Here is a 12,542-nt window from a genome sequence, read left to right as displayed (position 1 = left end):
GGCACTTAAGTTTGAACTATCAGTAGGAATTTTGTTCCACCCTTTCTTGAATTTGGTATAAATGAAATTATTTACTATTAAGGGCTTGTTCCCAGACAGAACAGAAGGAGATGTTCCTTTTACTATCAAAATGAGATATCACTATTTATATATGTAAGGTTCTAAAAAGAACAAACTTAGAAAACACTCTGGATTGAGGCAGAAATTTCAGACAATATAAGTTTGAAATATTACTCAATAATAAAGAGCATAAAATCTAATACTAACTAGAGCTGTTGAAAAGAAAAAATGTTATTTACTGTAAATGATCACATCTAAATCAATAAATGGCTGTGTTAAAGTTGTATGTATGTGTTAAAGTTGTATGTATGTGCCAAATTTTAAAAAATTACTCTTACCAGATATGGGAAAGAAAAAATTATATATAAAATTTGAAAATTATAAATCATAGTAATAATTATTTTTCTTAGTACCAAATATAAACATAATTATAAATGTCAATGTGGGTTAATAGTTTCAAAAATGAAGACATGAATTTCCCAAGTCAAGTTTAATGGTATCCTGTCCTAAGAAAATAAGCCAATCTAACATCAAAGCACAATGCCCTATATTTTTTAGTGAGACATGAAATTAAAAATCTTTATAGAGTTTTAATAGTATTTCAAGTTTTTAAAGTTAAGGTAAAATAGTTGAAATTATAGCTCAATGATGGTGAAAATTTAGTATCATGATTCAGAGCTTCTTTAGTTTCATAAAGAACTATGTCTAATTATTGTCATGACAAGTATTTATTATGTCTTAAGACCTATGATTACATTTAAAATCCACATTAGGCCTGTGAAAAATATATTATCTACTCCATAGATCTAGACTCAAAGAAGTTGAGAGACTTGCCCAAAATTATATAGCTACTTCTAGGTGTAATAACAGTTACACATCCATATGATATGGTCATTATGATATGTTACTTTTATCGTCAATATTCAATGATTACATTATGATTTTCATCAATATTGTTGGTTAAGAAATGTGTCTCATATTTTTTCTTTTTCTGCTCATGCATAATGAGTATGTATAATAGTGGAACTCATTGTTATGAGGAATATATCTCTATATCATGAGATCAGATAATATTTTTTCTGACACAAATCAAGAAGACTGATATATAAGTCAGATTTGCATTCTACTATTCATAAAAAAACTGGCAAATTATCTGAAAGAATAAGCTATTTTCCTTATTTAAATAAGACTTTCAAATAGTAACCCAGAGCTCATACCACTTCTGAAAATGCAAAGCACTCTGTCTGCTGTTCTGTTGTTAGAGTGCATCCCCATTTCAGTGCAATGGCTACTACACCTGTTGGCTCATATTTAAATTCCAGTCAGAAAGAAAAAAGAATAAAAGGCAAATGGCCATACTAGCTGAGTCAGACCACTGTAATCAGAAAATTACAGCTCTCCTCAGGGCCCAACCCCTATATTCCTGCACAGATTTCAGAGGCCAGACATGTTCTAATGATTACCCTGGCTACAAGGAATCCTGGAAAATGAAGTTTTTTTGTTTTGCTGTTGTTGGTAGACTAACAAAATAAATCTGGATTCTTTTAGTAAGGAATGAAAGGGGAGAAAGTATATTCATTAGCATATAAACATTCATTAGTAACTACCACAAATACCTAGGCTTTAAGTAGTCTGTTTTCCACCCGAAAGTCTGAAGTCCTATTCATAATCCCAAATGTTGAGATGATATTTGTTCCCATTAAATGAATAAGCAATATTGATTGACTGACTAAAATGGAGGACATTGAAGAAGGAGAAATCAAAGATAGTTCACAAATTATCTTTTAAATATCCAGTTAGATTTAAGCTTAATAAATAATACAGGGAATATAAGAAATACAAGAATTGTTTTGGAGTGAAAGAGAATAGATTTGCTCTGGATCATGTTGAACTTGATGTACCTGTGGGAGATATTCTGTTAGCATCTGTAAATATAATGAGTATACATAATAGTGGAATAATGGAATATAGGCTTGAAGCTTGGGAGAGAGGAAAAGGCAAAAGATAGTATTTATTAGTCATTATATGGTTAAAATGGAAAAAGAATGGATTAGATAATCCTACAGCAGTATATATAATGAAAAGAAAAGAGGGTTAAAATGGAAAGTGAAATTTAAAATAAGATGAGGGAAAGTGAAGCCAGTAAATGAGATTAAGAAGGAATAGTGGGGAGGTAGCAAAGAAATTATCAGTAACGTTTATCTCAGAAGCATTTCAAGAAGAGAGAGGAAAAAGAAAACTAAAGACACCTCTGACTGGTGAAATAGGAGATTATTGTTTTGTTTTTAGAAAATTTTCAGTAATATTCACTGATTTTGATTACAATTGTAAATTTATTTGTTAAAGGCAAAAGCATGAGCTCTATAGCTCCCTGAGATCTCTAAACCTGGGATTTCAACTGGTCTTTCTGCCTCTGGGTTTTGAAAAATCAGTGGGAGTAATGTTCCTCAAGGATGAGCAAATTACTAATAGACAGGAGTTCCCACAAAACCAATCCTTTGGGAAAGTCATATAACGACTGATAATAATTCTTCCTCTACAAATTCTCCAGGATATTTTAATTACCTCCATTAATTTCCTTCAGACCAGGAGAAATGGTTCTTTAGTAAATCTAGACCTATGTGCTAGTGGCTACCTTTTTTTTTTTTAATAATAGTTTTTACCTTAAGCTGTTATCTTAGCTCTTTCATGTTTCAAAGGTTTCCTGATATAAGTAAGTTACAGATATGGTATATCCTTGTTCCTTCCTTAGTCCTAGGAGTCTTGGTCTTGCAAACAGTTTCTCTGTTTCTAAATTTCACACACAGTGACCATTGGGTAACTTGAAATCAATGATGATGGGAGGTCTTATACCACAGAAATCAGCAAAATCTGTATTCCCAGAAAGTTCATTGTAATACTTATCAGAACACCACTATCTACACACAACAGAGAATGAAATTATTAAAGTGAGTAAACTCTATGTAGCTATAACAGTATCTTGTATTCTGACTTGATAATTTGTACTAAAAATAATAGTCCATTCTATTGCCCAGATAAAAGTCATCCATTCCATTCATTTTACTCATTAAATAAGCATTGGGTTACTTCTGTGTCCAAGACATTGATTTAGATAATAAGAATTTAAAAATGAATAAAAGTTATTATCCTTGGGAGCTTATCATCTACTAGAATGGGTAGGGAAGTAGGGATGAATAGATGGATTGATGGATGTATGATAGATAATTGATAACAGCAATAAGAGTTACACATGCTACTACATGATAAAACTAATAAACGCATGGTTAACTAGTTTCAAAACACTCAAAGCAGTGATTAATTTTCCTTGAATGAATTAAGGAAGACTTCATGAGGAGATACCATCCAAGGGTCGTGGTGGGTAACTAGATTTACCTCATAGAGGAGGTTCTGAGTATGGGTCATCCCAGCTCATATCCCCTATGTCTGACTCCAGCTACCATAGAGGTCACCTCACAAGGTTTGGAAGATTAATTAAAACAACCTACATATATATTTAAAACATCCCCTTTCATGGGAGATTTTATATATATATAAATTGTAGCTAGTTTTTTACCATACTGACCGAAGATGTCGTGATGACTGAAGACCATCAAAAGAGAAAATTTAGTGCCTCCATCTGCAATGAAAAATTTAGAACCTTGACTCCTTTCCAGACTCAGCCGTAATATTAGGACTCATTACTCCTGAAACCTTCCCTTTCAACTCTGCTCACCAGGAATCTTTCAAGTCGGGATTTCATTTGCAGAATATTGTTTACAAGGCTAAATCTAAGTCCTCTCTGCCTTCTTTCTCCCAAGTAGAGACTAATATCACACAATAATAGCCTCTTTAGGAGTCATATCTAAACAAAATTATATCTGCAAAATAATTTCTGTATAACATTCAAGTTAAACACTGTAACAGCCTTGGGTAGGACAGAGAAAAAGTCATCTGAAAGTAGCTCATCAAAGGGAGAATATCTGTGATTGCTGCATTATCAATAGGCAACACTATCTTTGAATTTTATGGTGCAAAGACACATGGTATAAATGAGAGAATCTTCTTGCTCACAGGATTATTTAGTTGATTGCAGTGTAGAAGTCCCTCTCCCTCTGTTCTCTCCTTTATACCCCAGAGTGATACCAAGATTCTTGCTCAAAACTTCAGCCTTCCTTTACTCTCTTACAAAGAATATGCTTTAACTTAGTTTTTGCCATCTTTCAATTAACTCATTGTTTTTCCTCTCCCTGAATATGATTTGAAGATTCCTCCAAGTATTTTTGATAATGTAAAATTTACTTGCATTCAAAATTGGACTTTTTTTAGTGCGTGGTATTTTGCAATGATCAATTCCTTACACTGATGTTTTATGTAATATTTTATGGTGAAAATTTTTAAATTGAAGAAAATCAGTGTCTGAATAAATGTTCATAATCTTATCCCCATCATTTGTCTGATTAATTCACATACAAAAGTCAAACAACCTGAATTGATAAGATGCTGTAGGAAAATTAAACTAGGAAATTGCCTAACCTAAGAACTTCAAATGAGAATATTGGAGGAAATGATATATTTATTTCAGAAATCCAATTTTTTTCAAATATATCATCCTAAAATTTTAATAATAACCTTATTTTCATTGCAGAGACACTGTTACTATCCACTAATTTTAGATACATAAGAACATTCACTTCCAAGCCACAAGAACATTCACTTTTCCAAGCCACTTAGAAACTCCTTAGAGTCTGCAACATCCTGAAGAATAGCCATTTCCTGTAAAATTTTCTAGTTCATGACCTGCTTAATAGTAATGTACAAAACATCAAAATGTTGTCGGGAAAGATTCTTCAATCTTGTCCAAGATATTAATGATCTCCAGTTGGAACAGTTTTCAACTGAGATTATGAATCTTCTTTGTTTTTCTTCCACTAAAGAGAAAAATGACCATATCATTCATTGTTCATCTGAAACCTGAGTAATAGTACAGCTAATTATTTAAAGCATTTAAGGTATAGTGCCAAGATAACATCAACCAATTCCTAAATAAATAACTTTATTTATTCACATTCATACCTGATTACCTTGGTATAATAATAATTTACCTCCTTGTATCTATAGTTATAGTATATAACTTTTGTTTGTCATATTATGGTAAATGCAGAAACACATTAAACCATTTCAAATGTAAACTCTAGCATTAGGTCATTTTATTAGGCTTTTAGTGGGAGGTTTAAGTTGCATAGGTTGAGCTATAAAAATATGTTCAAGATAGATGGCTTGATAATTTTATTTACACAAGTTTTTATCCATACAAGTTCTTTCTCACATTAAAAATTTCTTATTCTGTTTATCACATATCTTTTTTTTTTAGTGGCAGCCTGTATTATATTCCAGTGACAAACACTCTTTGTTACTTACAAGTAAACCAAGGTGTGCATTTGGTGCAAACCTTGAGTAGATAGCAGAATATCATCAAACTAGAGCTTTTAGCTAATTTCTGTTCCTTCTTCATATGAACTGTTCCATTCAATGCCTCTTAATTTAATGACCTTGTGCTTTATGAACTGGAACTAAACATCTGTTATTTGCTAAGCAGACTATTGGGTATTTTGAATATATATATATTTAAAGAATCTTAAGGCAGAAGATATCCTTATAGTACTACTAAGAAGACTAAGCCTCTAAGATTAGATTAAGTTAAATTAAATTAAATATTCGACTTTTAGGTGATAAGAGAGATACAAAGATGAAGATATTGTCCTGGCCTTCAGAAGCATGTATTCTAATAGAGGGTTTGAAAAATTAAACATGAAATCTATTCACATGCATGTGCACACATACACACACACCTATAACAAGAGGTAGTTATCTGATGGATTATATAAAAGGCATGAAACTAGCATGAGGAATTTTATCTTTCCTTAAATTTTGAATATCTAAAATTTTTGCTCAATAAGCTGGATTATCTGAGAGTTCTCCACCAAAGAAATATGTAATGCAAACCCTGCTTGTGTTATTTTAGAAACTAAACAAATTCTTAAGCGTTAAACTAGCCTGTATGTTGCTATGAATCATAATACCAGTACCAAAAGTTATGATAGACCTAAAAAGATAAAAGCAAAGTCAGAACTTAACTACTGAAATTAAAGAGGCAAGTAAGCAATTAGGATTCAGAAATTAAGACAAACCAGAAAAATCAGATGAGAACCAATCAGAGGAGCATTGGATACACAAGCACTAGATGGCTTTGGATATCTGGACAATGTGGAGACAAACATTAAAAGTGAGGTATGTTTTATGTCAGTCAAGAAGTATTATATATGTTTCCTGATAAAAAGCTATTCCTCATGCTATAGTTGGGATTCCCTATAAAGTGATGGAATATAGAGTAACCTGGCTGAAATGAGGAAGGATATACTAGGATTTAGTAGCAAAGTTGGATTTAATATTTTAAATTTCTTTCTAAGCATATTTCTGAAACAAATCTCTTGGGCATATTTAGAAATGGTGGTATTTTTATTGTAGTTTTAAGACAGATTTAAAATACTGTATTTGTTTTGGGGTGCTTTATCTAGTATTTCTTTAGCTGAAGATATCCCTGGAATTGATATATGTCAGTATTCAGCTACTATTAATCATCATCATCATCATTGTCAACATTTGTCATTTTTAAATACTTATTATGTGTCAGAGATTTTGCTATGTGCATGAATTATTATGTTTAATCCTTGCAGCAAGCTTAAGAGAAGGGTACTGTTGTTATGTCCATATCTTAACAAATGAAAAAGTGACTCATAGAAGCAATTGAACCAAGAAAATAAGCATAATAATTTTTCTTGCCTAGGGTTTAGACCAGTGATTCAGTCTCACTAAGAGCATTGGCTATAATTGACTACATTATTTCCCTACTGCTTCCTAGAGTTAGAACGTTTTTCAATGATTTTAGAAAAAATAATATTCCCAGGAATAAAAGTTCATTGAGAAATACCCAAACTGTGTTTCTGTCCAATTATAAAGTATTTTCAGAGAAAATTTATTTTTATTATAAATAGATATTTTATTATAGATAATGAACTATCAGTATCTACTGAACAGTTTAGTAACTTTGAAAATTTTCTTAAAACTTTTATTTGTCAACTTGAGATCAAATTTACTTATACCAAATTTGTGAAAAATATATTAATATACAATTTATTACATGTTTATTGTGCTACATGAAGGCTAAACTAAATTTTATGGGTATTTTTAAATGACTATTTGAAAAAGAATATCATGAACTAAATTTTGTACAAATAAGTTTACTGTAGGTAAATATTTTTTTTAAAATAAACACTATCATTCTGTTTAAACAGATATTTCCTGAGAAAAGGCAACATTTTTAAGGCAACAATTTTTTAAAATAGTTTAATTGTATTCTTATTGATAATTGCGTTTATCTAACAAAGTAGAAAGATAAAGTAGTTTATGAATGGCCAGTTATCATCTAATTAAAATATATATGTTTCTAGATTAATGGATTTGACTACTAAAATATTATGGAGCCTTAGGAATAATCCCTTCATTTTACATTTTAAGAAAAGGATCTTAACAGATTCTTTTAACTAAGGATCTTAAGAGATCCTTATTAACTAAAAGTAAGTAAGTAATTAGTGGGAGGTTCTGAGAAAAAAAACATACCATTCTAATCTATTCTAATGTTAAATTATGGATTGTTACCATTCTGTTTATCTTGGCAAAAATGTTTACATCTATCTAATACTTGTAGTGAACTATTATTATTGGATGATTGTTTATTGGGTAAAAATTTTTCAAATCACAGCAAGTGGTTTATATAAGTTAATCATCTTTTCAGACTTTGTGAAATTTACCAGTATCTATGACTAGAAAATTCTACAAAAGCTGACTAGACAAGGATGTTTCAGTGTTATATTTGAAATACATACAAAGAAAAATCTATTAGCGGATACTTTTACTCAGTAATAGCTATATTTGGTATTCATTCAGAGAGAGAATTCAGTAGCACCACCAGGTAGTAATGATGCAGAAGTAACACTGATTTCATTTATTTACATTATTCCAGATATCACACATGTATTTATTCTAATTTTCAAAACAACCATGCAAGGAAGACATTATTATTCTTATTATTTTTTAATAAGGCTTTTAAAGGTTAAATAATTTGCTCAAATTTACCCAGCTAGTAAGAGTTTTTCTTAATCCAGGTTATCTAAGCTCCAAGGTTTATCCTTTTAAAATCCTAGCTTGAGGACTTCTGCAAATGCTCTTTTGATGTCAATAATAAAACAAGGTTTTGTTCATTAGTTTTTACATTAATTGTATTTTATGAGAATAGATAATTAACATAAAACTTTCATGTTGGTTTTCAATTTGCCAGCATATTTGAACACCTGAGAACACCCTTGCACCCTAACTGTGCCGGTTAACTCTCTGATTATTTTAATTCCAGGAAGTTTGAATTTTGTAAATAATAATGACTTTTTCTAATATTTCTAGGATTCATCAAAATTCCATCAACTTTCTCAGGAATTAAACTTTCTCTTTTCTCTTGGCTTTTCTAAAACACTTAGTGGTTTAATAATTAGATTTTATGTTATTTCTAGGTTTTCAGTGAAGCAAAATGGATTAAAGAGAAAAATTGATGCCTACTAGAATTGGTTTTTATGAGTTACAACAACTTTTCATATTTTTTTCAAATTTTTATTCAGAAATTGAAAAGTTGTACCTCGTAATATTAAGCTAAATGTTTATTTCCCAGATATTACCTAAATGTTCTTCCCTGAGGCCTTTGCTGTTTTGAAGCTATTTCAATGGCCTTCATTGGGGTGTGGTGAAAATGCTCTAATTACTGGCTAAAAACAAGGGTTTCATGTAAATTGAATTTTTCTTTTAGGATAATTACCATTCACTTTGGTTTTATATGCAACTGAGTGGGATATTGCAGTATCCTCTGAGGACAATTAAAGTGCTGAAATAGGAGAAAGGTAATAATTGCTTTGTGTGGTAATACTGACAACTTCTGCGTATTTGTCAATCTGTGTTAACAGTATCGATCAGGATGGGATCCTCATAGAGGGGCAGATAATATTTCCACTAAATCTTCGGACAGTGATGTAAGTGATATATCTGCGGTTTCAAGGACTAGTAGTGCTTCTCGTTTCAGCAGCACAAGCTACATGTCTGTCCAATCAGAACGACCAAGAGGAAACAAGAAAATCAGGTGAGTGAAGGGACATTAGCAGTGAACTCTTCTAAAATGTTTAGGTCTTTATTTTTCTTGAGATAAGCATAGAATCTTTTATTTCTAAAATGTTAATATTCATCAATACAGCAATAGATACTTCTGTATAGATTACTTTCTATTTTAGTTTGGTACATATTTCAGGCATCTTTTACAGAAACAAATTTATGGAACTGATAACAATTTTTACATTCTAGATATTAGTTCATTTTTATGGAATATATTCATTATTTTATGTTTTCAATTTAAAAACTAAATGGTTATTATACCATGATTAAAACTAAAGCAATGGCTGAAGTGAAGAAATGTATTTTTTAATGTCCCAAAGAATATGATAAATAACATTTTGGAGGCTTTTTCTCCCTAGCTGAATACATTTCAGTGATTCAGAAAACAAGAATATTAATCTGTTAGAAGGTTGTCTACACATTTCCCTGAAATTTTTATAAATACATGGAAAAATTTCTTGTCTACTCCAGAAAATTTATAAATGTAGTATATAAGTTATTATAATTTGATTTTTTCACTTGTCCTGTAGATTTTATGCATAATTGAGCTAAATTATCTTTTTAAACTCTGTAATGGAGAGATCATAGCCTTTATCTATTCCCATGTAACTTTGTGAAAGGAAAGTATGATTTAAAGACAATTATGATTAAGCATTGCTTACTCAGTGCTTTTCCAGTATATGACAACGTTTAATAAAGATATAATTTATATTTATGTTTTTATAGTTTTCATTGCCTTTTAGTTTAATTTTGTGCGTGTTTTTTCTTGACCTTCTTTTCTTTTTTCTTTTCTTGTGTTTATTTGCATGCCTTCCATTTGTGTTGCTTTCGAAAGGCCAAAGGGAGTAGAAGAGGGAGGGAAAGAAGGGGATAAGCAAGAAGAGATAGCTCATGAGGAGGAAGTGGTAAAGGAAGAAAGAATTAATGAGAATGGGAAAGGGAAAGAGATTACAAAAACCTGTAATAAGGAGGAAAACAGAGAATCAGGAGACGAGGAAAAAACACAAGATATACCTGAGCAAGGGAGAGAAAAAGAACAGTGGAATAAAGAGGATTTGCAAAGGAGATTGTCACAAGATGATACCAGGTAAAATATGCTTATTTTTCATAGACATTTCTCATTAGAAATGTAGTGGTTTTTACTATTCATCAAAGTTATTTTACTACTTATATTCACTTTCTTATGTTTCATCTATTTACTTTCTAATACAGTAAAATTATTATGTTGGTAAATTTTTATCTAATAGATTGATATGCTAAATACATTTGAGTTTGTATACTCTAGCTCTGAGCCTTATTTACTTAGTTTTCAATTTCTTTATAACTAGCTGAATCAAATTTAAATTTCTCTTTAGGTCTTTTAGCATGAATTACTGTATATCTTCCCCAGTTATAGAGCCCAAATGAGTGAAACAGAAACTTGTAAACGCTTTACCATTCGAGAAGATTGCTTCAGGGAAAACAAGGCAAAACCCTTCAAATGAAATTCTGATAGGTTTCGATTCTGAAAGGTCTGAAAAAAAATCATTCTACTTTATAAGGAATATTATGTACTGAAACATCCATCTGGACCCAGTGCCAAAATAACAAATGAAAGCTTTACCTAGCCTCTATTTCCCTCGCCTCTTTTTAGTGCTCTGGTAGGTTCTAGTACAGTCCTGAGGAAGATTACAAAGCAGTGGCAGCATTTTCTCATACTTTGAAAAGAAAGGGTATTTTCCAAAGTTTATTGGAAGACAAGCATGTTGGATTATGCCCTTCTTGGAATTCAACCACTTAGAGAATGTGCTGGAGAGGAAACTTTGAACAGGAAGAAAGGCAGGAAGAAAACACTAGAAGTAAGGCATCACAACAACTACATTGTTATTTTCATAACACAGCTACAGAGTACCTGTGAAGCTGTCTCTATGATTTGTACTGCACACTGTTTGTCAACAAAAATATGCACTAAGACGTCATCCTTCTGCTTGAGCAAATGAGATAATTACTTTTATCTGAAAGTGAAAAGTGCAAATCATGTACAGTTTTAAGGAACAGTGTTTTCTAGCAGTCCATAATTTGATTTTGTGTTATACAAAGTCTGCTTGATAAGCACACCCTTTTTATAAGCCAACATTTTCATTCTTATATCTAAACTTAATATCAATTTGTACTCTTCTCAATGTTAATAGAAAGACAGTTGTGGCAAACATTTACCCATTCGGTATATAATTTAGAGGTTTAGTCAGTACTTCCCTTTTTATCATAGACATATCTATACTCTATGAAAATTTCTGTATTACAGGTATTAAACATAAAACTGAATCTTAAGTAAGGCATACTTTGTGATTCAAGTTTAAACTAGTAATTTTAAGTCTGTCTTTTTATATATTTAATGTTTTAAATTATTTATTTATTCTAATTTGTTATACATGATGGCAGAATGCAATTCATTTCATATTACACCTATGGAGCACAATTTTTCAAGTCACTGTACACAAAGTATTTTCACACCATTCGTGTCTTCATACATGTACTTAGGGTAATGATGTATAACTCATTCCACCATCATTAATATGATTTTTATATTGGCTTATTTTTCGGATTTGTTGGGCATAGAATCATTTCATCACTAATTCACTGAGAAAAACTTTCCAAGATTTCTACATAGATGAGTACACACAAGCTCATTGATGCTTTCCAGGAGCCAAACAAAATTCAACACTGGCACACTTGGCTTGGTGGGCAGAGGTTTAGAGAAGATTATAATATTAAATTTTCAGGTTTTTAATATTATTTTCTTCAGGATAAGAGCATATTGTTTTATAAGGGAAAGGAAAAGATGGTAGTTCCTAGCATGTGATTCATCAAGGCATTATACTTAAGTAACTGTATAATGCTTCCAGAACTATAAACTGTAGGGAACCAGGCTCTAGGGAACATATGTTCCATAAGATGACAGGAAATATAGACTAAAATTGTTTTTAAGAAAATATTGATCTCATTCACTACTACAGCATAGGACCTTGAAAATTTGTTTTCATTTCTTAGGATAAAACTAAAATTCTTTATTCTAAGGAAAATATATCTGAGTGTTCCTAGTAACATTTTGCTTTGGTACTCAAATAGTCACAGGTTGTTTAAACACAAAAAGCAACTTATGTACTTATATAACATTACTGGAAATAATCTGATTCTGTAATATACCATGAATATTTGACTTGGAATCCATGTTT

The 12,542-nt window shown here is 31.0% G+C and overlaps 1 protein-coding gene across 37 annotated transcripts in view; it reads left to right on the top strand.

Annotated features, from left to right (window-relative positions):
• The window catches only part of Rims2 (regulating synaptic membrane exocytosis 2), a 575,440-nt gene that overhangs the window by 452,908 nt on the left and 109,990 nt on the right, over window positions 1–12,542 (top strand). For 15 of the 37 annotated variants that reach the window (XM_027948945.2, XM_027948927.2, XM_027948951.3 and 12 more), the window contains one exon: window positions 9,126–9,298. The exons of the other annotated variants lie outside the window; for them this stretch is intronic. In XM_027948945.2, coding sequence (XP_027804746.2) covers window positions 9,126–9,298 — 173 coding nt within the window. The remainder of the gene's footprint in view (window positions 1–9,125; window positions 9,299–12,542) is intronic. 37 annotated transcript variants of the gene reach the window in all.

Source organism: Marmota flaviventris, chromosome 15 (assembly GCF_047511675.1).
Source record: "Marmota flaviventris isolate mMarFla1 chromosome 15, mMarFla1.hap1, whole genome shotgun sequence".
Lineage (NCBI taxonomy): Eukaryota > Metazoa > Chordata > Mammalia > Rodentia > Sciuridae > Marmota > Marmota flaviventris.
Note: the sequence above shows the minus strand (reverse complement) of the source record. Positions and strands in the feature narration are given on the sequence as shown.